The sequence below is a fragment of the Peromyscus leucopus genome, chromosome 6, assembly GCF_004664715.2.
Source record: "Peromyscus leucopus breed LL Stock chromosome 6, UCI_PerLeu_2.1, whole genome shotgun sequence".
In the NCBI taxonomy this organism is placed as follows: domain Eukaryota; kingdom Metazoa; phylum Chordata; class Mammalia; order Rodentia; family Cricetidae; genus Peromyscus; species Peromyscus leucopus.
Window position 1 is genome coordinate 71,969,965 of NC_051068.1, and position 22,368 is coordinate 71,992,332.

Sequence of the window (22,368 nt, forward strand, 5' to 3'; positions counted from 1 at the left end):
TGAAGAGAATCCGCTTTCAGCTTTGTGCAGCTCACTCACGTCTCACAACCACCTCACTGTGAAGCTCCAGCTATCGATAGACAGACGAACCACCAGCCTGGCCTCAGAAACACGTCTGAATCCCCTCCCCACTGAGATGCAGCCGTGGGCATGGACAACAGCTGTGTAAGGGGGTACGCGCAAGCGGCTTTCCCCCAAGACAGAAGAGATGGCAAGCAGGAAGGAGCCAAAGCCAGAGAGAAAGGAAAAGCCATTTATAACCACGTGCCAGGTACTGAACTTGCAGCTCTGAGTGTTTACTCCAAGAGAACACAGTGACTAGACAGGGTCAGACCAACAGGGAGATGAAGCTGGGAAAGGCTGGGTGATCTGGTCAGGCTCACAGAAGTAACAGTGAGATTCAAACCCATTAGAAAACTTAAGGAGACGGCTGTGCCACCGCAGACAAAGGGGGGATTTAATGAGAAGTTCTCAAAGAGACCAGGCCTGGTGCCTCCTGCCTGTTGGCCGAGGTCCTCAGTGACCACTGCAGAGCGTGATTTGTTGTATAGCAGCTAAGCAAGAGCAACTGATCAGCGTCAGTCACCAAAGCACATACACGTGCACACATGCATACATTTCTACACTGCATGTGTCTTACTGTGCAGCTCAAGCAGGCCTCAAATTTGCAATCCTCCTGCCTCAGCCTCCCAAGTGCTGGGTCACAGGCACAGAGCACGACTACGCTTTGGCTACAGAAGCACATTTTTTAACACATACTTTTGGGAAACTGTTGTAAACCTCCCCAAATATGGTAAATATTTATGCATGAATATGTTCTAGGATATATTACTTAAAACGGCAAAAATTGAAAATGACTTAAATATCGAATAATAGGCAATAAAATACATGGCTATCCAATAAGGCATATATGGTCACTGTAATACAAACGATGGCTGGGTGCGGGGGAACACAACTGAAATCTTAGCACCTGGGAGGCAGAGGTAGAAGATCACCAGGACTTTGAGGCCAGCCTTCGCTGTACAGCAAAGCCAGCCAGGGCTCCATGTAAACCACTGTCTCAAAGAAGTAAGTGAATAAAAACCAAACAAATAAAACATAAATATGTCCTTGAAAATTGAAAAAAAAATCAAACATAAAGTAAAATGGAGAACATATTAAGACTGTTGGTTTTGCTAGAAAGCATTATGGAATATTACATTATATCTTCATTTTTTACACTGATTTATGAGGCGGGGCCCACGTGTGCCACAGTGTGTGTGTAGTCAGAGGACAACTGGCAGGAGTCGATTCTCTTCTCTGTCCCAGGTGGGTTCTAGACTAGAACTCAGATCCTCAGGCTTGGTCTACCTAGGAAGATTCTATCTCAGACAGACAGGCAGGCAGGCAGGCAGACCGGCAAACCATGGGAATCAAAGAAAATTCCTCAGAACTTAGAGAAAGACCTCATGCAGAGGCTGACCTACGAAAAGGAAGTCTTCTCCTGAAGGTACAGAAGAAGAGGAGGAGGAGGAGGACAGTCCCATCAACGACAGGGAGCACAGGGGCCTGCAGATGGGGGAGGGCTGGGTCCACGGAGAGCACAAGGGTCCAGGGGACCGGGAGCAGGGTACACTAAGACTGAGAATGTGTAAGGTCCCCACAGCTGGACAACGGTCATGAGAGGAAGTGCACCACTGCCCGCAGTACGGAACCTCCACACACAGGTGGCCTGGTTCCCTGAAGGAGACACATTTTTATACATGGAGATCTCAAAAAAATACTTATTAAATGAAACACGGCTACAGGAAAGTGAATGTGGGCACATTAAAAGTGGGTCATGGGCTGGAGCGATGGCTCAGAGGTTAAGAGCGCTGGCTGCTCTTCCAGAGGTCCTGAGTTCAATTCCCAGCAACCACATGGTGGCTCACAACCATCTGTAATGAGATCTGGTGCCCTCTTCTGCTGGGCAGAACATTGTATACATAATACATAAATAAATCTTAAAAAAAAAATTAAAAAAAAAAAAGTGGGTCACATCACCATCAAAGGATGTCCTTAAGAGGCCCCCGGGGAGACGTTGTATGTCTGTCATCCAAAAGATTCCAAGCCGTTTATTACTGTTAGCATGCATAGTCTTAAATGTCCATAGCGCATCTCTTTAGTACAGACATTACATTTCCCTGCCATATTCAGTATGTACAACATAGCAATGGGAAATACCATCTTAGCTAACGCTGAAAGAATACATCTATGTTGTGGGATTCACACTACGAGTCAACATCATAAATAAATGTCCCTTGGTTATTTAGGTTCTTAAACCCTTCTACCGATGTGCTTAGAACAGATGACCTCAGATAGAAAGACAGGCTTTCTCCTGAGAAAAGCGACACTCAAGTACAGCCACATACTTAAACAGAGGCTTGCTCGCACCGGGTGCCGGCTCTGGAGGCCTGCTTTGCCACGGATTAACATTAGCGGTAATAACCTGACACATCCAGGAAGAGGGAACCTCAACTGAGGAATCACCTCCATCAGGACTGGACTGTGGTCACGTCTGTGAGGCATTCTCTTAATCGTTAATGGATACAGGAGGGCCCAGCCCACTGTGGGCAGTGCCGTCCCTAGGCCCGCTGTATAAGAAAAACTAGCTGAGGAAGCCAGGAAGAGCAAGCGGAGTTCCTCCGTGATATCTGCTTCAGGCTCCTGCCTTGGTTTCCCCTTGGGATGAACTGTAATGTGTAATGTGTGCCTTGGTCATGTGTTTATCACAGCAACAGAAAGCAAGTGAGGATGTCAGCCTCTGTGGCTCACCTAGCTTTATCTTCCTTATCTGTAAAGTAGGGGGTTTTTATGAGTTCTTAAATTTGTATTTAGTGAGTGTGTGTGTGTGTGTGTGTGTGTGTGCAAGCACACACACGACAGTGAGAGAGGAAGAGAGAGAGTATATAGAAGAGGTATATGTGTATGTGCAAGAGAGTGATACAATGTGCAAGCAAATGCGCACCACGGCGGCCGCACCCGTGGGGGTCAGAGGAGAAGTTTAGGAGTGGGTCTTTCCTTCCACATGGCTTCTGGGGACTGGACTTAGGTCTTCGGGCTTGCCTGGTAACTGCTTTTCCATCTGGCTGGCCTGGTTTTTGTGATCTTTCGATGGGATCATTTATATAAGATACTCAACATGTATACCCTAGTTAACCATCCTTCAAGATTCCATATTTACCGCCAGGCTTCTAGGTATCTGTGTATGTAGTTTTTAAAATTACATGTATGTGCACATGAGTACAGGTGCTTGCAGAGGCCAGAAGCAGGGATTCCCCTGCAGCTGGAGTTAGAGTTACACGTGGTTATGAGCTGGTGACGCGAGTGCTCTTTCAGATCTGCTGAAGGGACAGCAAGCACTCTAACCACTGAGCCCTGGGACAGTTCCCACTCCCTAACTGGATTTTGTAGGTTCGCTCTGGAACCGACTTTCCTGGTATTGCTGAGCATTCTCACAGTGTCGTTCCAGTGACAGACCAACAAGCATGTACGGGGTGAGGGAGCCACCTCGGCAGCTAACAGCACGTGGTGTGCAAGCCTGATGCCTGAGGGGATCCTTGCTACCCAGGTAAAAAGCCGGCCGATGTGATAGTGCATCTGTGGCAAAACTGGACACAGAGAGACAAGAATTAGACACACTTCTATGGCAAAATTGGACACAGAGAGACAAGAATTAGACACACAGGGCTAGAGAGATGGCTCAGTGGTTAAGAGCACTGGCCGCTCTTCCAGAGTTCAATTCCCAGCAACCACATGGTGGCTCACAACCATCCATAAGGAGATCTGGTGCCCTCTTCTGGCCTGCAGGCATATATGCAGAACACTGTGTAGGTAATTAATAAATAAATCTTAAAATACATATATATTAAAAAAAAAGGGATTAGACAGACACTCAAGGGTCAGCTAGTCTGGAGTATGCCACACAATGGCAGAAAGAAGAGTGGGAGATAAAGAGTCAACTTGCACACATAGGTAAATACACAGATACAGACACAGATACAGACACAGACACAGACACACACACACACACACACTCGGGAAGGGCAGGCAAGCAGGAAGACAGACCACTTGCTGGGGCACTGTTAACTCATGATGGGTGGAACACTTACCTAGCGTGTGCAAATCCCTGGTTCTAATCTCTAGTATCCTCCATCAAATACAATTCTATTAAAATACACAAAAAGGAAAAAGAGAAAAAAAACATACATTCCTCTCATGGAAAAGATAATACCCTCAACTTAAAGATAATATCTTTACTTAAAGGAAACAAAACACTAATCAGAAGTCCTAAAATCTACATGAGCCATCAATACTTCAAAACAGGACAGACGCGGGCGAGGAGCAGAACACCACAGTATGAACGGAGCACACGACTATGGTTCATGCAACACTTCCTGGGGCAGTACAGCCTACTCACGATTTCAGAAATGAGGCATCCTTCAAGCAAATCTGAAAAAGAAAGACAGACAAGTTAAAAAAAAAAAAAGGTCAGTGCCAGGAAACTCCAGTGCCGACAGGCTACTTCTGTCTTGGTAACTCTCTCCACTTACAGCAGTCTGGTCCTGCCTCTCCTTCACTGAGGAAGACATAAAGCTCTGAGCATCCTTTCTAAGTCCAAACCAAAGGGAGTCTGGCTAAGGGGAAGGTCTTCGTCTAACAAGAACTTCCAATGGGACTGTAGCTAAGTGTGCTGGCTAGTTTTAAGTCAACTTCACACAGGCCAAGCATTTGGAAGGAGAGAACCTAGTTGAGAAAGTGCCCCCCCCATCCCCAGAGGTGCCTGGGCAAGGCTATGGGGCGTTCCCTTGACGGACGATGGATATGTGTGGGGTTGGGGGAGGCCAGCTCACTGTGGGTGATGCCACCCCTGGGCTGTTGGTCCTGGGTTCTGTAAGAAAGCAGGCTGAGCAAGCCACGAGGAGCAAGCCAGAGAGCAGCATCCTCATGATCTCTGCATCAGCTCCTGCCTTGAGTTCCTGCCCTGACTTCCCTCAGTGATGGAATATTATGGAATAACGGAAGTGTAAGATTTTAATAAACCCTTCCCTCCCTGTGTTGCTTTTGGTCATGGCGTTTCATCACAGCACTGGAAACCCTGAGGGATTGCATGTCCTCCATGCCTGTGCTCCAGTTACCAGACAAGAGCCCCTCTCTTCAGCCCTTCTGGTCATCAGCCAAGAGGCAGCCCGGGCGCCACCTCTGAGGCCACGCCCCATGAAGCAGCAGGAATAAGAGGGAAGGAAACTAACCAACATTCGGCCCCATAATCCTTCGCTTCTCCCGTCACAGAGCCTCTGTGAGAATGTGAGGAAGTGTCACTTCCCTCCCCGCAGACCCCCGGAAGTACGCTCTGTCTAAACAGAATTGTGGTAGCTTTAACGACTTCTTCGGCCCGGGTCAGGAGTCCTTGCTAGGGAAGCACAGGGTTACCTCGTAGGTAGTCAGCAGCACGTGAAAGCCAGTCCCCTGTTGTAGGTCTCGCTGAAGGTGGGCTCTTTCCTCCTTGTCACCCGTGTATGTCACACAGGAAAGACCCGGAGCAAATCTGGGGCAAAGAAAAGAGATGAACAGAGCAAATGTTAGGTTCATGCGACAGGGTGGGTCACCTGGAAGACCACACTTGATGAGACAGCGCATTGTGCACACAGACCCTGGGAGGCCATGCGCCCAGAAAGAGTCCGGGGACGCCAAATCATGCCCTGGGGTCGCAGCTAAGCCTCAGGTAAGGCACTGATGTAAATGGTCACACACTGGCGTCAGGTCAAAGGAAATTTTCCCCACATTAGTCACTTTCTACATCAGTAGGAGAAGGATGGCTCTCCTTCAGTCCATGAAATGTCACTAAAAACGAGGACCGGCCTTTGAACTGGCACACAGTAGCAGTGACACCTGGACCCTCCTGTGCTGGACGCCGTGTCTACCTGCCATGCTTCAATTCAATTTCTAGAATAAATCCATGAGTTGTGTAAGGCACTATTATTTTATTATCTTTTCTACACCAACCATTAAGCAATGCAAAGAATAAAATGTCATCGAGTTTACTCTGTACCTCTCCATCTCTTCTTTCCAGTTGCTCAAAACAGACAAGGGACAAAGAATCAGAAAGGGCCCTTCATCATTCAGCCTTCCCACCAAGTAAACGAGGAGAGCGATAGTCTGGAACACAGAAAAAAAATGTCAGTTCTGATCCCAGTTCCACATGAAAAATAACCACAAAGTCCTCACAACCACCAGAACATGCATGCATATGCGCGCGCACGTGCACACACACACACACACACACACACACACACGCACGCACACGCACTCACCTACATCTATGTGTAACTTGTCTTACAATGAAATTATGTACTATCTTTTCCATGTTAGGGAATCAAGGAAGCCTCAGTAAACTTGCCAAAGGGATTTAAGGCGTTCAGTTACTTAAGTAGTTAATAAGCTGTGAGGACCAGTATTTATGTAACTGAACCTCTAATGCAAAAAAAAAAAAAAAAAAAAAAAAAAAAAAAAAAAAAAAAAAAAAAACAGGAAAGAATAGAAATCAAGGAAAACAAGGAACCTGGCGGACGAGGTCAGCTCAGCAATACTCTAAAATAAAATACCAGCCATGCCAAGACATGACCGTAAAAAATGGCCCACACGTGGTGGCTGTCTGTGCTGGCTGGGCTCACCTGATGAGGATGGGTCCTCCTTCCTCAACCCCTCCCCTCTTCCCCTACAGCTTTCCTTCCTTCTACATGTACGTAAGAGTCTGTTCTTTTGGCTGGATATTCTCTGAGTCCCAGTTTTATAACAGCAGACAAAACTCCTTGCTTTCCTGGAATACATACTGTAATAGGGAAATCCCAATAAATTACCCTCATAAGTGAATGAAAGTCTTTGTAAAGCCCAAAGCCTTCCTTCAGGACATGCCTGCATACACTTCTGAAGAAAGTGGGGGTTTGGGGAGACATGAGGAGATGCTGTGCCCAAACGCTGAGGTATTTTGGGGTGGGAGGGCAATCCTAAACATAAAACCCTAAGAAGCCACATGCCAAAAGCCAAGATTTTATCAAGGTTTCTCCACATAGCACAGTAAGGGTCCCCCACTCCTCACCTATAAAACACTTAGATAAATTAGGATATTTGCAAAACATAAAACACGAAATTACAATGGCACTATGTGACTAACGAAATTCACACTGTGTGAGCGGCAGAGCACTGCTGTGCATGCCCATGGCTGGAATCTGGAGGAGAAGCTACAGGTAGCTAGCTTTTAAAAAGTGCTTGCTTTATAGCAGAAATAACCTCCTCCTAAAATCGTCTATGTAACTGGACCTCTCAGCACAAACTGCCCAGGGCAAGCTTCTCAGAGTGACTCAGCTGCACCAAAGCTGGTTTCCTTGGCTGCTCTCAAGATGCCACTTGAGAACGTGTATGTCCATCACCACACAGCAGACAGGCCAACAAAACAAGTCTGTAGTCCCGGGTGGATTCTAAGAAGCATTACATGAAGAAAGAAAATTGATTCTACATCATTTCCTCCTAAAAACTGGACACACCTTGACTCATTCTATGAGGCTGGCATTAAGCCGGTGTGAACACCAGACAGAAATATTACAAGGGCACACCAGACCAATATCATCTCCATGCTATAACTGCAGAACTTCTAAACGAACTGACCACACCAGATTTGGAGGAGGCATACCTGGGGGAAGTTAAGGACTGAAAGGCAAAGACCAGCAGAGCTTGCTCTGAATGAGGTCAACGGGACAACGGCTGGGACCAAGGGGGCACATGGAGAGGCCTTCACTGATGCAAGAGTCTGTTAAGGCTGGGTCCTAAAGGCAGCCAGGCTACCCTCTCCAGGGCATGCTGCTCTCTGAGTGACCCCTAGATCGATGAGCAAGGTGTGCCTGCCTTAAATGAGGTAGTCTCCAACCTGAGACCAGGCTAGCCTAGGCACAGCTTCAGACTGAGCCTTTTTGTATGAACAGGGTGAGTCTTGGAAGGGGCAGTTAGCTTCTAAAAGGACCAATAAGACCCCTGACTGTCCCTTACGGTCACTTGTGAAACCTCTCTGGATCGGGAAATGCCTATCACATGGTTTTTAATCGGCTTGCCTTTGCCGTGTATACTGACGACATTGAGTTCAATGTTCTTTAGATTGGTAAACCTGTGTGATTAACCATGTGATATGATGTAACTGGACTCTCGATCAACCCAAACCCACACATGACATGTCAACCAACCCAAGGCAGTTTTGCTGATCAGCCTGACAGCAGCGTCACCTTCCTGACCACGCCCACCACCCCTGACTCCCCAGGTCTTGGGCTTTATGCTGCCTCCCTTGGGCCATCCGTTGGCTAAGTGAATTTGGAAACCACAGGGTACTATAATTCACCCTACGCTATCCTGAGAGAGACCCAGAAAGCAGGTACCACATAAAGGACTGCTAAGGTGGTTGAAGTCACCTTGACGCTGGGGCAGGTAAATGTCTTGTCTATAGAGAAAAGCCCCGGATCAGGCCCATTCACTGTTCTCCTAATTAAGGCATGTCTTCTCCCAGACACATGTTTACAAAATAAAATAAAACAGCAAAACAGGTCAAACCATGGTGGTGGCACAATTTTTAAAAACCCAAACTGGAAAGAGCAACTCCAAGACTGCAAGCTCTTCCCATGTGACTTTCCGCATTCCCACCCTGGGAAGAAGCAGGCACTGTTGCAGTGAGCGGGTAAAGATGACCACGAGTTGTGTGGAGGTGAACTGGGCTCCCTCCACAGCGGCATACCTGGCAGGTCTTCCCCAGGCCCATCTCATCCCCCAGGATACAGCCATTTTGGTAATGGAAGCACTGGGCTAGCCAATTGACTCCCTCCAGTTGATAAGAGCGTAGACGAACGCCTAGAAATACAAGACAGAAGCGGTCAGAAGAACTGAGATTTCAGCAGGCTTCGGCTTCTAAGACAGCCTCAGCTCCCACACTCCCAACCTGACCAGGCCTAGCACTTGCTCACTTTCCAGCTAATTCTTTTTTTTTTGGTTTTTCGAGACATTTCTTGTTGTTACTTTGCCTTTCTGACTCACTGTAGCCAGGCTGGCTCGAACTCACATATCACTGCTCTGCCCCCGATGCTGATTAAGGCGTCGCCACCACTGCCGTTCAGCAATCTATGCAGACTCGGTCACTATCTATCATTCATTCAAACTCCTGAAGCATGCCGTCACTGTCACCTAGTCCAGCTGACAGAAAGTCTTCCAGGGTTTTGACATCTGCTGCCCGGGTCCCACACCACTACTCACTCCTGGAAATGAGCATTACTAAAAAACAGCTCATCGACTAACGGCACACGAACTGTGCATCATAGGAAAGATGTATGGACGGGACTACTTCAGACCATGCTTCAACATGAAACAGTACTTCATAAGGAGCATCCCACAGCGCCTGGATGTGGAATGTCCTCCACGGCTCATGGATTTGAACACTTGGTCCCCAGTAAGAGATACTGTTTGAGTACTGTTAGGTCTCAAACCGGGGACAGAGGGCTGAGGTGCCCTGTTTAACATATCAAAGCAGGAGCGGGTGCCAGGTTCTCCCTGCCATCCTCAGGCTCTCCAGAGCCCTCTGGCTGGCGTACCCCACCCCTACCCTAAATTTCTCCAGCCCTGGGGCTGGGCTGCCCTTCCCTGCATGATCCAGCCGTTTTGGTTACCTGGTCGTTTCATCTACTCTCTCGGCCTGTCTCTTGTCCCTGGCCGCCTGTCTTGGTTGGCAGCTGCTCTCCCCTCCCCGTTAATCCACAAGATGGGAGGAGAAAGACCACCGACCCGAACCATCATGGCCAAATTAATTACAACAAGCAATTAATTAAAGCAAGCTTTTTTATTCCTATACATGGGCTGCCTCCCCCTAAGGCGGGGTTTGAGAGGTCAGTGTTGAATGTGAGGGAATTTTATAGCTCAGGAGTAGAGGGCTTCAAAATGGAGGATTTGGAGGGCAAAACGGCGGGGTTCCAGGAGCCGAGCACAAGAATAAAACCATGGTTACAAGGTGGGCGTAACAAGGTAGCCATTACAACAGGCCGCTATACAGCCTTTTGAAACAAAGGTAGGGTTGCAAGATGGTTATAAACAACTTTTTAAAACAAAGACATGATCGCCGTTCCTGGAACAGGTCCTTCAGAACCATTTGTAGTTAAGGTTACAGGCAGGACGCAGCCCAATCCTTGAGGAGCAGAGATTTAATCATAAACAGGAATGAACCTAGTCTGTCTTTACTATAAGCTGACTTTTAAGCCTAAGATGGAGGCAGGCTGGTTCTTCAGCCCCTCTCCTCACAGGGCCCAGCTCCATCTGGTCATGTCCACTCTGGACTCTCCCAGGTGTCTCTGCCTCTGGCTATGCTCTCCCTTTTGTCTACAAACCCTCTCCTCCAGCACACCTAGGAGCAGTGGCGTCCTTCCTTTTTATGTCTTTGGTTCATTCAGGCGGGTCGTGGGAGCTTGACCGGATGCGGCCTAGCTGGAAGAAGCGGAGGAGTGCACTGGGGAGCGGACCTTGAGGGTCACAGCCTGGTTCCACCTTTGACCCAAGCTCACCTGCGCCACAGGTGCTGACCCCCAACTCCTACCGCCATCGCCGGGACCCGCTCCAACTACCATGCTTCCGGCAGCGGACTGTATATCCGTATCATATGTCAGAATAAATCCTTCCTTCCTCCCTTATTATTTTTCTCAGATATTTTGTCACGGAGGTAAGAAAAGCAACTCACATTGGAAAACTGGTACCAAGAAATGGGGTCACTGCTATGGCCACTCTGGACGTGTGGTCTGTGGAACAGGTTTGCAGGAGGGACATTGAGAGCCTAGAGCTATGGCTTTAAGAGCCCTAGTGTCCTGTGAGCAGCATGCTGCTGGGCACCCAGAAGACCAGAATGCCAGCAGGAATTCGGGAGTGCAGGTCAGGCTATGGGTGTGGGGTGGGGGCAGTGATGGACAAGACTCTACCTGGTGCACGCTGGGAGATTAACTAAGCTCTGTTCTGTCGGGGTCCTGATGCTGAATTCAAAAGTAATGGATTAAAATTTTTTGTTTTTTTGTTTTGTTTTTCAAGACAGGGTTTCTCTGTGTAGTTTTGGTGCCTGTCCCAGATCTTGCTCTGTAGATCAGGCTGGCTTCGAACTCACAGAGATCTGCCTGCCTCTGCCTCCCAAGTGCTGGGATTAAAGGCGTGCGCCACCACCGCCCGGCTGGATTAAGATGTTTAACAGGGAGTTTCAACACAGCCTCGCACTGAGGCTGTGGCATGGACTCTGCTTGCTGCTTTCAGTCAGATTTACAGTGAGAATTGAGAGAGAGAAGAGTTGCACAAACATGGAGAATGTATACTTTGGGCACACGAACAAAGTTAGAGTTGTAGATAAAACAGAAGACGGTAAACCTGCAGAAGCCTCCAGGGTATAAAACTCAAGGCCTGTCTGAAAAACTTCCCTTTTGAGACCACCATCCCTGCAGATGATTAGAAGACTTAAAAACTTTCAAACAGGAGAAGAAGGCACCGTAACGTTTAACATACAAAGTGCTCTGGTCTATACTGTCAGCTTGAAAAGATGTAGAATCAAACGGCTTTGAGCTACCTCTCTGGGGATGTCTGTGAGGGGTTTTCCAGACTAAGTTCATCGGGATGGAAGACCATCCTAACTGCAGACAATTTTTTTTTTTTGTTTTTGAGACATCTCGTAGTCGCCCCTACCACTGCCCAGCCCCAACTCACAATCCGCCTCCCCCCAAAGCCCCACCCCCCCTAACTGCCAGACAAAATGAAAAGCACTAGCGATGGATGACTGCAGGGGAAGAAGAAGAAGCCAAGAGATTCAAAGTTGCTGGCTCTATGGATGGAGCACAGGAAGTCCCAGCAAGTCGGGTCAGCCTCTGGATGCTAAAAAAACAAGGAAATGTGTTTCCCAAAGCACCTCCAAATAGGACCACAGGCCCACTGACACCCAGAAGTACTGAGTACACATTCTCTTCAGACGCCATGGAGCATACACCCAACGGAAGGCCACCAGGCAAGCCCCGAGATGTGAAGGAGCTGATCACAATACAGTCAAGTTGGGAGCTGCTGACAGAGATGTAAGAAAGAAGGTTCGAACTCCTGCAAAGGAAACAACACACTTACGAGGAAGCTTCTAAATAATCCACCGCAGAGGTCTCAAGGGAGAGAACTACACTAATCTGAATGAAAACCGAAATCTATTAAGGTTCAAATGTAAAATCACAAACGCTGGTTGTGGTGGGAGGGAGGCAAAGAGTTTTTAGGAGCTGTAAAGAGACCACAAGTTCTTTTTTCCTTTTCAATTTGTACATACGTGTACATGTATGTGTGAGTGCAGGCACATGAGTTATTGCAGAGGTCAGAGGACAATTCTCAGAGCTGGTTTTCCAACCACACTGTGACATCCAGGAACTGAACTCGGATCATTAGGTCTTGTGCATGCAAGTACTTTACCCACTGAGCCATCTTGCCGGCCCAAATTCTTACATTTGACACCAGAATCAAGCAAGCAAAAAAACTATATATCTGATAAATTTGAGCAAAATAATTGTCTTGCAAAAAGAAAATCCTATTATTCTAGAATATAAAAAGAACTCAAACACCAAGTGAAAAAAAAATTTCAAGTTAAAAATTGGGCAAAATAAGCTGGTGGCGCACACCTTTAATTCCAGCACTCAGGAGGCAGAGGCAGGTGGATCTCTGTGAGTTCGAGGCCAGCCTGGTCTACAGAGTTTCAGGACAATCAGGACTGTGTTATACAGAGAAATCCTGTCTTCAAAAACAAAACAAAAACAAACAGAAGAAGGGGTTGGGGGACAAAGAGGCAAAGCAATAGGCACGTCCACATTCAAACCACTACAGACATCACCACCACTATTAGAATGGGGGGGGGGGTACAAACACTGGCACTGATGCTTTCTTTAAATACGCAACCAGCCCATGACCCAGGCACAGCACTCCCCAGTGTTGGTCAGGGAAATAAAGACTTATCTTCACATCAAACCAGTATATAAATGGTCTCAACCCTAGGGGGAGACAGGCGAAAGCTAAAAGACTGGGAACAATTCACATCAATTTTGGTGTAGAGATGGTAGACAGCCTGTGGTAAATCCATGCTGCTCATGGAGGAGGGGGAGAGAGAGGGGGAGGGGGAGGGGGAGGAGGAGGAAGAGGAAGAAGAAGGAGGAGGAAGAAGAAGAAGAAGAAGAAACAGAATAGTGGGGAACGTCCACCTCCAGAGATCACACACCATGTGACAGGAGTCATGTGTCGCTTAAAACTAGTTAGTGTATGTCACTCCTCAAAGTGACAAAATTACAGAAACAGAGAAGACAGGACTGGGAGGTAGCTCAGAGGCAGAGTGCTTGCCCACCTCAGCAAAGCCATAGGTTCAATCCCCAGCACAGGAGGAAAAAGAGGAAGGGAGGGAGAGAGAGGAAGGGAGAGGGGGAGGAGGGAGGAAGAGAAAAATTGGAAAAGGAACGAAAGAGGCAAAAGACAGTGGTCGCCAGGGATCAAGAGGGCGGTGGTAAGGAAATGAGTCTAGCTATCAACAGGCAAGCGGAGGAGCTTACGGCAGTGGAATGCCGTGGATCTTGACTGGGTGGACAGATGTCGACACCTAACTGACATCTTAGTTCGCAAAGTCAGCATCCCTGGGGAAAAGTGGACAACAGCACTCACATTTAAGAGTCAAGTGCAAAGACAGAAATTGCCCTAAGGCATTTAGACAGACATGAGTTTAATGCATGGAATTAGGTCACCAATAAAGTGTCAAAAGGATGGAGGAGTGGCCTTGTGGTTAGCATGTAGGTAGAGTTCTGAATCAGAACCACAGAACTGGCCCACCATCAACGTGGCTGCCTCCATGAACAAGAAGACAGAAAACAAAACAAAACAGGCCAGTGCACCAGCAGCTCCAACAACCAATCACCTCCCACCTCAGTCCATGCCAACGCAGATGCTCCACATCCTAACCAAAACCCACAGGTAAGAGAGAAACCAGGAGCGCACATCAACGCCACTCCAAGCTGCTTGTGGCTGGCCTGCTCCAAATCACACGCTTGCTTCCATACAGCCAAGTCATGACAGAACCATGGGAACCGGGACATACACTGTGTTTTCTAACCTCTGGGGTCTGGGTTGGTCTCTCTCTTGTCCCCAGGTAGAGGACCAAAGTGACGGAATAACCAAACCAATCAACAACAAAAAAGTCGGCCTGTATATTATCACACCAAAAAAGCCCTGAGGTGCCTTTTGAATCCAAAGATAAATAACCAAATGTCCACCATTACTAGTAACCAAATAAAGATTCTGGTAAACAATAAAATAGCCATTTTAACTTCTCAAATTAGAAGTTACCAGTGTTGCTCAATGTAAGGAAATGTACAAACATTTTGCCCTCTGTATTCTAAACACACTACCTAGAGGATTTAGACATCCATAGCTGTAGAGGCCCACAAAGGTTTCCTAGTGAGATCTGAGCTTGCTTTACCCAACAGAGCTGCATTAGAGGACTGCCTGACCACGTGTGTGATCACTAGGTGATGATCAGAAGGGTCTGCACTTGGCTGTGCTAAGGGAAGGTCTTTGCTCCACCCCTTGGCATTCCTATAAAAAGCCTTTAGAAGAGACAGAAAGGGCCAGTGGATAACGATCTAGGCCCTCCTGAGGCTATCCTGTGTTTCTATCTGTCTCTCTCCCCTCTATATTTTTATCTAAATCTCTTATCCCTCACTCCTCAAGAGTACCCTGGGGAAAAAGTGGGAGCTGGTCCCCCACACATAGCTATGGCCCGGAGAGTTGGCTCAGGGGTTAAGAACACTTGTTGCGTGGCGTGGTGGCGAGCTTTCCAGCACAGCAGCCAGCGGATCTCTGTGAGTTCCACCAGCCTGGCTACCAAGTGAGTCCAGGAAACGCAAAGTACAAAAAATGTTCGAAAAAAAAAAAAAGAAAAAAAGAAAGAAAAAAAAAAGAACACTTGTTGCTTTTGCAAAGGACCTGGGATTCCCAACACCCACATGGTGGCTCACAACTATCTGTAACTCCAGTCCCAGGGGATCCAATACCCTCTTCTGATCTCCATGGGCACCAGGCAATCATGTGCATACACATAAAAGCAGGCAAAACACTCATACACATAAAATGATAAAATTAATATTAAATCCATAACTAATATTTAGCTGTGAGAGTATCTATCAGTGTTACTTAAGAAAGTAAAAATTAAAAATAACCTAATATCCCAGAAGGGCTGCCTAAACTACAGAGCAATATATGAAATCTTCCAAAGTTATGGTTTCAATAACACATCCACATGGAAACCCGGATTGGACCTCCCTAACCACGGGTAGGCATGGGGAAGGGTGTCATACACAGGTAATAAACGCACTCGTAGGACCAGAGACTGGCAGGACAGAGGACATGTTGGCAGCAATGGGGCTATAAACTTAAATTTCTGTTTTGTGGCCTAAGTTATTTCATGAAGACATCCTGGAAGGAAAGGCCAGAATGTTTTCAATGGATTGACAACTCGGAATAGTGCACTTCACGTTCTGGCAAACAGAAAGAGCAGCTGTAAGTTTTACTCTTCAGCATTGGCTCTGTGTGTCTGCGTCCTTCTTCTCCCATGATAGCCGTTCATAGGCACACACCCCAAGACACGCTTCTGCCTTTGCTGCTCATCTATCCCATGCGTTCAAACTTGCAACCTCCTGTCTGCCCACTTCCTTTTAACAAGAATGTACCTATGCATGCATGGCCCTCCTGGTGTGTTATATGCAGCTGGATTTGACTTGCACACATTTCTGGGTCCTCTGCATAGTTTAATAGTCTCATTCCCAAGGCCGCTGGCAAGCACATAGGCAGGCACACAGACAAACACTGACCAAGATGTGCTGAACATACAAAGGCCAGTCCACAAAGCCAGATTTAAGTTAGATACACAGATGGGGGCAGGGGCGGGGAGTAACGTGGGGAAGGTCTTTAGGGACAGGGGAAAAAGACCTGCTCAACAAGAGGAAACCAAGCCTGGTACTGGAAACCTAGTTAACTACTCAGAAGGAGAGAGGAAGGTAAAATAACGATAAGAGTATTTGAAAAAGCCACAAAAAAAAAAATCATATTATTAACTAACCAGAAACAAAACACGCCTATAAGACACCTAATTATGTCTATATATACACATATGCAGCTTTAACAAACCTCGTCTGGGCTGACAAAGCTCTTTGCAGAGCCAAAGACCACCTAATAAAAACCCCAACACCAGACATGAGAAGCTCTCTTTTGAGTCCGTCAGGGCTGTCCAAGAGACTCCCAAAGCATACAGCCCATTGCCGTTGACCTTGGCTGCCCACCCAAGGTAAGTCCCTACTGCTGAAGACATCAGGCACTCCAGAAACAGGGCCGAGGGACCCCTGAGCTGGAACTGGCCTGAACGCCCCCTCCCTGAGGACTAGCTTCCATGGTATCTGAAGGCACCATGCGAGCTTCCAAAGGAGGGAGGCAACCAGCAGCCTACCCAGCTGTGACTCCTGTGAACCACAGCAATGACCAGCATGGCACAATAACCCTAAGGCACAGCAGTGGCACCATACCTTGGTGGTACCCAGCAGCTCTCTCACTGGACTTAAGGCCTGCTCAACAAGAGGGAGATCATGCCTGGTACTGGAAACCCAGCTGACTACTCAGTGCTGGTGAAGTCATGTCATTGGAGGAGAATGTACATTCACTAATTTACTGAGCCAGCATCATCCCGAAGGATCTATCAACGTTCGTCCTTCCACCCACATATACATATAGTCCTCATCCCTCACCAAGGAAACCTCTCTTTGCGACAGACCTGAGACCAACACAGAGAACCACAACCCATCAAACTACAGGTTTGTGAACTCAGTCCCAATGGATACATCTACAAGATGCTCCTACCCCTAAGGCTCAGGGAACATTGAGGAAGAAGGGGAAGAAAGACTGTAAGAGCCAGTGGGCCAGGGACTTTGCTGTGAAATTGCGTCTCCTGGTTAACACCAGAAGTTACAGCCATAGCCTCACCAACATGACTGTCCAAACATTCAAGAATGATACCAGTGAACTGGCCAAGATGGACAGAGAGAAGCCCACGAGGCCCCAACCCTACCCAAAGAACTACCGGCAAGTGGGGAAAGCGGAAAGTGGTCTTCTCCGGGGAAGAGCACACCAATTGGTTGTCCAGTGCCAAATGGTCAGCCCTGAAAACTTACACACAAGTGACTTTATACAAACCGGACAAGTTATATTTAGGAATATGTATGTATATATGTATATGCATACAATAACAATTAAGTTGGGGGGGAGGGGGAAGAGGCCATGAATTTGAAGGAGAGCAAGGAAGGTTATATGGGAGTGTTTGGAGGTAAGAAAGTGGGGGAGAGTTGTTATAATTATCTCAAAAATAAAATTTTAAAAGCTGGATATAAAAGAAAAACATTGATATGAACTGCCTGGTCTGCAAGACTCTAGGAGTCATCTTTCTCTTCAACCTCATCATCGTCTGCATCTGTCCTTCCTCTAAGTCGAAGGAAACTCACTTTTTTTTTTCCCAGACAGGGTCTCTCTATTAGGTAGTCCCGGCACGCTCTGTAGACCATGGCCTGGAACTCAGAGATCCGCCCGCCTCTGCCTCCTGGGTGAAGTAAAGGCGTGCGCCACCTCCTGGCAGAAAGGCACCTTTTGTTGCCTTTCCAGAACAAACCCGCACATTTTTGTGGCACTTGGCACATCGTATAAGTTAAGTGAATGCTTCTTTAAACTTTCAAGAGCACTAGTTAAGAAACTGGGGCCGATTTCGCTTATCTGCACTCCACACCTTACAGTACGCTCTGCTCTCGGCAGCAATAGATATCGACCCCATGGTGACGACTGGTGAGCATTCTGACTTTTCGTTAAACCAGCACCACATTCCCAGCAGATACACAAGGAAAGGGTGCTGGGGGCGCTGAACAGAGTGGGCGCCGCCGGAAGCGGTGGCTCCGGGTCCATCTGGGGTCTGCACACCTGGGTCTCCACATCTGGAGTCTACACAGCTGGGCTCGGAACACCTGGGGTCCCCAGAAGTTGGGTCCCCATACATGGGGCTCGTAAGGGCCAGTGGGCATAACATGAAAGCACAGGAGGTAACGACAGAACAAACTTTTGGGGGCACGGCGTCCAACGCTTTGAGAGTTACTGATGGAGCTGCAACAAGTGAGTGCGCATGCACGGTTGGCGGGGAAGCGCACATGGGAGGAGTTAGTGACCGGGACGCTCCAAGGCGGCCGGGTCGTCCCCGCCTAGGCCTGGGTCGCCCGGCGCTTTCCCGGCTCCCGCCCGCCCCCCTCGCCGGCCGGCTCACCCGTCAGGCCCCACTGCTGTAAGTCCTGCTCCTGCACCCGCGTCCGCACCGCCTCGGGTCCGCTCTCGGCCCGCAGCGCCCGCAGGAAGCGCGGCGAGTCACCCGCCATCCCGGAACAGGCTCCGCCCGCGGCCCCGCGCCTTCGCTCCCGCGCGCGCCGAGTGCAGCGCGCCGCCGCCGCCAGGGGGCGCAGCCGCGCGCGTTCCCACGCCACGGAAGCACGCAGGTGCGGAAGGCCTCGGGTCTAGGCGTGTGTCGGTGACTAAGGGCGCAGTGATGCTGAGCTCTGACCTCCTAGCCTTGGGCTCCGCGGGTAGCTAACAGCAGGCTCCAAGCTTGGCAGTCTCCGCTTTCATTTCTTATCTGTCTCCTTTAAACCCTGGGTCAGATTCTGAGCAGCTCTGCATGTATTCAGTTAAGGGGCGTATGCTTAAAAACTGGTGATACAAGGTGGATTGTATTACTATTCTAAGTCCTAAAATTACCCAATCTCTCTTTCCTCATTTATGACTGAAACACCAAGATAAATAAGACTAACTTTTGTCTCTTAAGATATTTTAGTGACAAGACACTTAAAAACCTGGTGGCACATTCCTGTAATCTCAACACAGGAGGAGTTAGTGGCCAGGATGCTCCAGGGAAGGAGAATTGAGAGTTCGGGCTAGCCTGGGCTACATAGCAGGCATATGTCAATAAATAATAAATACCAAAGCTCAGTGGGCAGAACGCTTGCCTCGCATGCACCAAGCCCAGGGTTCGATCCCCAGTGCCACATTAGTTGGGCATGACTGTGGGCATCTGTAATCCTAGCCCTGGGGAGGTGGCAGCAGGCAGACCAGAAGCTCAAGGTCATCCTCAGGTACAAAGCAAGTTCAAAACCAGCCTGGGGTACATAAAACCTCACTTAAAAATACATAAATAAGATGTGAGAGTGCTTTTTCTCCCCTCCAGATTCTAAGAGTAGCCACGCAGAATGTCCATGTGTGGTAAAACTATTGGCCATGTTGTCCTATGAAGGACCAACGCTGTCCTGCTTTGTAGAAGCAGTCCTGTGATGTCTAAGGGAATTGACCCCTCCCGTTATAAAGACTTCTCCAGGAACACACAGAACCAGACCGGGGTACTTATCAACCAGATCAAAGGGGAAGTGTCAGAAACACCAAGGTCACTGGATCTCAAATCCCTGCATCCCTCTGGAATCAAGTCGCCACTCGGATTACATCTGGGTTAAAGATTAACTCAAAACAGAGAAGCTGTTCTCAGTGGGTACATGCAGACTCTTTTTTACAATAGGAAGTACGAGTGTGCTCTTAGAGGGATATAGTGGTGTGATCTGTCCCTTTCCAGTGGAGCTGAGCACACTTGTATCCCCCACCCTCTCACCCCCTCCGCCTCCATCTTCCCAGTAGAGCTGTATGGAATAAATTCCTTTCTTCGCTGTTATTTTTTTCCATTTCCATTTGATTTTTTGGAGGCAAATGGCTGGACCTGGTTTCTTGAGAGTCCCCCAAATCAGGACTATGGCAGCACCTCTGACCATTCTCTTGCATCCCCAAAGGGTTGGCCTGTGAGTGTCATTGGTTACTTAACCAACACCAACGACTATAAAATGCCAGATTTCCCCTGTGCTGGAGCAAATAGAATTCAGTAACAATCCAGGCAGACAAGGCTAGCTGTAGCCTGAGGTGACCTAGTTCTCCTGAAGTGCTCTCCACTCAGGTGAACTGGGCTCTTGTCTTCGCTTACGTTTACAATGTCTGTATGAAGCCAAGTTTGAGATTTATTGAGGAAGTGATTGTACCTACTGTAGATTTAAGCTTGAGAATCAGAGAGGACTTGTCTGAATGTCTCAACAATAGCTATCCACGTGATTTGTGACTTGTGTGGCTTTCAGGGTTACTTTGCTCAAAAGTATCTTACACACATCTTCAGGAATTAAGCAGGTTTGAATTGGGTTAAAAACATGGTCTGACCGACTTATCTCTCTTGAAGCATTCTCTTGTGCACATGAATTGTACGGTGCTTCACAAGGATCATAGTTCAGGTTTGGGGATGAGAGAAGAGTTGAGAGAAGAGTGCTGACTTAAGGCTAAGCTCAAAGGCCACATATTTTGGCCTTAAGCATGGTTTAATTAGTCGTTTGATGTAGCTCTCCAGAGACGGCTCAGACGACAAAGAGGCTTGCCACCCATGCCTCAAGACCCGTTACGTCCCCGGAACCCACATGCTGGAAGGAGAGAATTGACTCTCAGGAGTCTCTTCAGATCCCTCCACACACACACACAGACACACACACACACACACACACACACACACACACACACACACACACACACACTCTGGTGCATGTTCCTCCCCTCAATTCAATAATAAATAAAACTCACAGCGCTGGTGCTGAGCGAAAGCAAACCATGGGGCCCAGTGGGGCCCGACTGATTCTGTGGGTGGCTTTTCTGGGCCACCGCTTCCTCACACCCGTGACAGATGTGCGACTCAGGGGCTCCGCGAGAAGGATTTGGCACCGGGTCTTGATGTCTGACTTCATCCTCTCTCGAGATTCTAATCTGCTAAAGCAACGCGGTCAGCCCCTTGCCACCCAATCAAAAGCATTCTTGTTGTGTTTTGCTTTGTTTTTTAACTTAAAGTCATCCAGAGATAAGATGCTAGCTTTAAACTAAGGAGGCCGTTGACACGTTGAGCCTGACATTTAAAGCACAGCTAAGAGAAATAACCGAGAAACCCGGGGTGTGCACATGAAAGTTTTACTCTGGATCTTCCAGGACATGAATCTATGGAGGGCAGAGTGGAAGCAGGGAGACAGGAGGCCGTTAACAAGAGCCGAGGCAGGAGATGGTGGTTTATGGTCAGCGAGATGCAGGGGAGTTATGAGTAGATACACTGAACAAGTCAAGGCTGCAGGTCACCGATTGAGAAATGGGATGGGGAGGCTGGCTTTGGGATTCAGCCCGAGCACGTGGTAGAAAGAAGACAGAAGGAGGCATTTGGAGACTGCCAAGAATTCCCACGTGTGCTGGAAGTGCGTGGAGATAAAGGGACTCCCGTTCACTGTTGGTGGGAGCACATATTAGCACAGCCATGAAAGCGATGGGTTCCTCAGACATCTAGGACTAGAACAGCAACATGACCCAGCAGCTCCCCTACTAATTATATAGCTAAAGCGGAGATAGTCGGTTTCAGAGCTTTCTGCACCCCATGTTTATCACAGCTGCCTTTCACAATAGATGACATGTAGACTCAGCCAAGATATCTCTCCGTGGGGAAATGCATGGAGAAATTATGGCATATGCACATACAGAGTCTATGTACATGCATATACATGTGTAACATACAGATTCCTGTATACATGCACCTATGTGTACATAGATGTGTGTCATGTTTTGAGACAGAGTCTTGCTATGTAGCCCAGGCTGTATTCGCTATGTAGCCTAAGCTGGCTTTGAACTCATGATCTTACTTCCTCAGCTTTCTGAGGGCCAGGATTGCAGTCACGTGCTATCACACACACGATGGACTGTCATTCAGTCGTTAAAAGAATGAAATCCTGTCCTTTACAGCAACATGAGTGAGTCTAGAAGGCTCATGTTAAACAACATGAATCAGGCACAGGACAACAAATACTGAGCATCCTCAGTTAAATCAGACACCAACAATGCTGATGTCACAGATCTAGAGAGCAGAGTAGCGGGTACTAGAGTGTTCTAGGTCCTTTTCTGTTGTTGGTGTAAGACCCTAAGACCAAGGCGACATAGAGAAGGGAAGGTTTATTTGGGACTACGGTTCCAGAGGAACAGGAGTCCATCGCCCGCATGTGGCACTCACATCTTGAGCCACAAGCACAAAGAGAGAGAGCAATGGAATTAGAAATGGTGTGAGTCTTTAAGTTCTCCAAACTCTCTCCAGTGACACACTTCCAGCAACAAAGCCAC

The 22,368-nt window shown here is 47.9% G+C and overlaps 1 protein-coding gene across 1 annotated transcript in view; it reads right to left on the minus strand.

Annotated features, from left to right (window-relative positions):
• The window catches only part of Chd1l (chromodomain helicase DNA binding protein 1 like), a 58,079-nt gene extending 39,506 nt beyond the window's left edge, over window positions 1-18,573 (minus strand). Inside the window, 5 exon segments of the mRNA XM_028854075.2 lie at window positions 4,439-4,470; window positions 5,452-5,566; window positions 6,071-6,177; window positions 8,795-8,907; window positions 18,422-18,573. Coding sequence (XP_028709908.2) covers window positions 4,439-4,470; window positions 5,452-5,566; window positions 6,071-6,177; window positions 8,795-8,907; window positions 18,422-18,530 — 476 coding nt within the window. The 5' untranslated portion in view covers window positions 18,531-18,573.
• Window positions 18,574-22,368: the final 3,795 nt, after the last annotated feature.